Here is a 3,835-nt window from a genome sequence, read left to right on the forward strand (position 1 = left end):
AATCTGGCCCAGGCCAGCTAAAACAACAATGACAACTGCAAACTAAAAGAAAAAAATATAGCTGGGTATTGTGGTGGGGACCTGTAGTACTAGCTACTTGGAAGGCTGAGTCAAGAGAATCACTTAAGCTCAAGGGTTTGAGGTTGCTGTGGGCTGTGACACCATGACACTCTACCCAGGGCGACAGCTTGAGACTCTTGTCTCTCAGAAAAAGAAAAAAAAAAAATCCTGGTACTCTCGGAGGCTGAGGCTGGTGGATCCCCTGAGCTCAGTAATTCGAGACCAACCTGAATAAGAGCAAGACCCTGCCTCTAAAAAGTAGCTAGGCATTGTGGTAGGAGCCTGTAGTCCCAGCTACTTGGGAGGCTGAGGCAAGAGGATCACTTCAGCCCAAGAGGTTTGAGGTTGCTGTGAGCTGTGATACCACAGCACTCTACTGAGGTTGACAAAATGAGACTCTTGTCTCCAAAAATAAATAAATAATGAATAAATAAATAAATAAAGGATTCTTTGAATTGAATGACAAAGGGGACACAGTTATCAAAATATGTGGGACTCAGGCAGTGCCCGTGGCTCAAAGGAGTAGGGCGCTGGTCTCATATGCCAGAGGTGGTAGGTTCAAACCCAGCACTGGCCAAAAATAGAAAAAAAAAAAAATTATGTGGGACTCAGTAAAAGCAGTTATAAGAGTAAAATTCATTGCCATAAAATGCCTACATCCCAAAGATAACATGACAAATCAGCAATCTAACCTCAAGGAACAGGAAAAGGAAGAGCAAACCAATTCCAAATCCAGCAGGAAAGAAATAACCAAGGTCAGTGCAGAACTAAATGAAATAGATAACAAATAAGTATACAGAAGATTAATGAAACAAAAAGTTGGTTCTTTGAAAAGATGAACAAGGCTCGGGTCAGTCTCAAACCCACCAGCCTCAGTGTATGTGGCTGGTGCCCTGTTCACTGAGCTATGGTCATCGAGCCCTCAATTGAGTCTCTTGCCCCAGCTTCCTGGGTAGCTGAGACTATAGGAGCTCACCACAATGCCTAGTTATTTTTAGAGATGGGGTCTCACTCTTGCTCAGGTTGGTTTTGAACTCCTGAGCTCAAATCATCTACCCACCTTGACCTCCCAGAGTGCTGGGATTACAGGCATGAGCCACTGTGCCTCTTTCTATAAAAGAAGAAAAAAAAAAAAAAGAAAAAAAAGAAGTATCCCTTAGATACTGGAGTCTCAGGGTCCTGAGATCCAGAAGCTTACCAAGTAATCATCAGGCCGAATGCCAAATAGCTCCCGAAAGTAGCGGAAGGCAACAGGTGCATAGGTCTTGAAACGAAAGTCATTGTAGTGATGAGCAGGAGTTAAGTTGCTCCCTTCACTGTGGGGTTAAATATAAAAAGTCATAATTTTCCAGTCCCTGTCCTCAAGGGAGTCTGCCCTGTGAAGACACTCAAAGTCACTGGAAGTTAAGGGGATACCATCCCTCCTGAGACAATCAGAGGGCTTAGATGAGTTAATTACTTAGTGGGACAAATGTACAACATGGAGAACAAGACGCAGGCATAGGGGATCACACTTCCTACATACAACCCAATGCATTAAAATCGTCCTGGGTTGTTATGCAGAAGACAGGTTGCCCAGCTCATTCCCCCGAACATTAACCTCTGTACCTGGGAAAGAAGATACTCTCTACTACGTAGAAATCTTGCATGAGGACATCCCGCTCAGGTTTAGTACTCAGGCTCCCCACAGTGTGAGTAATACCCAACTGGATGGCACCTTTCAAGGCTGATGAGGTTGTCTAGGAAACAGAAAAGAAATAAGAGAAAAGTTTCTATATTAAGGCTGACCACAGCAATAAAAATTCAGAAGGGAGGAGTTAGAAGGAGCCCATGAAAGCAAAAAATCTAAAATACTGTGGCAATCCAGCTCGCCCATTCCTCATGGTTTATTTTGCGATTAGGCCTTGAAAACACTGAAAGGACAGTGAATATTCAGAGTAGCAAGGTGGGACTATCTGAGCCAGCCTCAGCTAGGCAAGGTGTTCCTTCCTATCAGCCTGCCTAAACAAACATTCCATATCTACATTGGAAGGTACATTGTATTGCTGGGTGCAGTGGCTCACTCCTGTACTCCCAGCATTTGGAAGGCCCAGGTGGGTGAACTGCATGTGCTCACAGGATTGAGACCAGCCTGAGCCAGAGTGAGACCTCATCTAGCCTGTCATGGCAGGTGCCTATAGTCCCAGCTACTTGGGAGGGTGAGGCAAGAGAATCATTTGAGCCCAAGAGTAGTATGGGGTTGCTGTGAGCTATGAAGCACCCTACCAAGGTGAGTGAAGCTCTGTCTAAAACAAAAACAAAATGGGCAGTGCCTATGGCTCAAAGGAGTAGGACGCTGGCCCCATATGCCGGAGGTGGCAGGTCCAAACCCAGCCCCGGACAAAAAAATAAGAAAATAAAAATAAAACAAAACAAAAAAAGAAGATACATTGTATTGAGAGAATAATCTGGGTGGCACCTGTGGCTCAAAGGAGTAGGGCGCCGGCCCCATATACCGGAGGTGGCAGGTTCAAACCCGGCCCCGGCCAAAAACTGCAAAAAAATAAAAATAAAAATAATAATATACACACACACACACACACATATCCCTAATATATATATATTTGAGAGAATAATCTTAGTTCTTTCTCCTAAAATCCCTGTCCCCAGAATGTATCTGGGTCCCTCCAGACGTTTCCTTCATCTCATATAGAATATAACTAAAATTAAACAATATTCTGATTTGACTACCTAGCTATAAAAGCTTTAATCCTCCTACGGAAAGGCCTGACTAGCGTTTTCAAGGACAATAAGGTGGTAAAAGAACTCCTAATTGGGGCGGTGCCTGTAGCTCAAGGAGTAGGGCACCAGTCCAATATACTGGAGGTGGCAGGTTCAAACCTAACGTTGGCCAAAAACTGCCAAAAAACCCCCAAAAAACTCCTAATTGAAGAAGAAAACATGAAAGGTTCAAATTATTACTGAGAAGTATTTAGGTTTATAATTATCATAATATGGTCAAAACACAAATACTAGGGGGCAGCCTGTGGCTCAAAGGAGTAGGGCGCTGGCCCCATATGCCAGAGGTGGCGGGTTCAAACCCAGCCCCGGCTAAAAAAAAAAAAAAAAAAACTGCAAAAAAACAAACAAACAAACAAAACACAAATACTAGATCCCTACTAATAAAATCCAAGATTCTAATCCCATGGGAAAATATCACATCATTGAGATTTGTGTTTTCTAATACAGAAGCCACTAGTCACTCATGACTATTTAAACTTAATTAAAGTTCAATAAAAAAACACTTCTTTGGTCTTATTAACCACAGTTCAAGTGTGGCCAGTGGCTACCATATTGGATAGCACAGATGTATTATTTATTCCCTTATCCCCAATTCCAACCAGACATGACTTATATTTCTACTTACTCTTTTTTTTTTTAGAGACAGGAGTCTCACTTTATTGCCCTCAGTAGAGTGCCATGCTGTTGTAGCTCACAACAATCTCTAGCCCTTGGGCTTAATTCTCTTGCCTCAGCCTCCTGAGTAGCTGGGTCTACAGGCACCTACCACAATACCCAGTTATTTTTTTGTTGCAGTTTGGCCAGGGCCAGGTTCAAACCCACCACCCTCAGTATATGGGGCTGGTGCCCTATTCACTGAGCCACAGGCACCGTCCTCTACTTAAGTCTTTAGTTGGTATTAAAAAGTGTAAGTTTGGGGCAGCGCCTGTGGCTCAAGAGTAGGGCGCCGGGCTCGGCGCCTGTGGCTCAAGTGGCTAAGGCGCCAGCCACATAC

The 3,835-nt window shown here is 43.8% G+C and overlaps 1 protein-coding gene across 3 annotated transcripts in view; it reads right to left on the reverse strand.

Moving 5' to 3' along the window:
* PIP5K1A (phosphatidylinositol-4-phosphate 5-kinase type 1 alpha) overlaps positions 1-1,801 on the reverse strand; it is a 23,101-nt gene extending 21,300 nt beyond the window's left edge. For all 3 annotated transcript variants that reach the window (XM_012811799.2, XM_012811800.2, XM_023519417.1), the window contains exons 1-2: positions 1,669-1,801; positions 1,259-1,376 (exon numbers count right to left, since the gene is read on the reverse strand). In XM_012811799.2, the coding sequence (XP_012667253.1) occupies positions 1,259-1,376; positions 1,669-1,709 (159 nt within the window). In that variant the 5' untranslated portion in view covers positions 1,710-1,801. The remainder of the gene's footprint in view (positions 1-1,258; positions 1,377-1,668) is intronic.
* Between the last annotated feature and the right edge of the window lie 2,034 nt (positions 1,802-3,835).

Source organism: Otolemur garnettii, unplaced genomic scaffold (assembly GCF_000181295.1).
Source record: "Otolemur garnettii isolate 467f Iridium unplaced genomic scaffold, OtoGar3 scaffold00174, whole genome shotgun sequence".
NCBI classification, from domain to species: domain Eukaryota; kingdom Metazoa; phylum Chordata; class Mammalia; order Primates; family Galagidae; genus Otolemur; species Otolemur garnettii.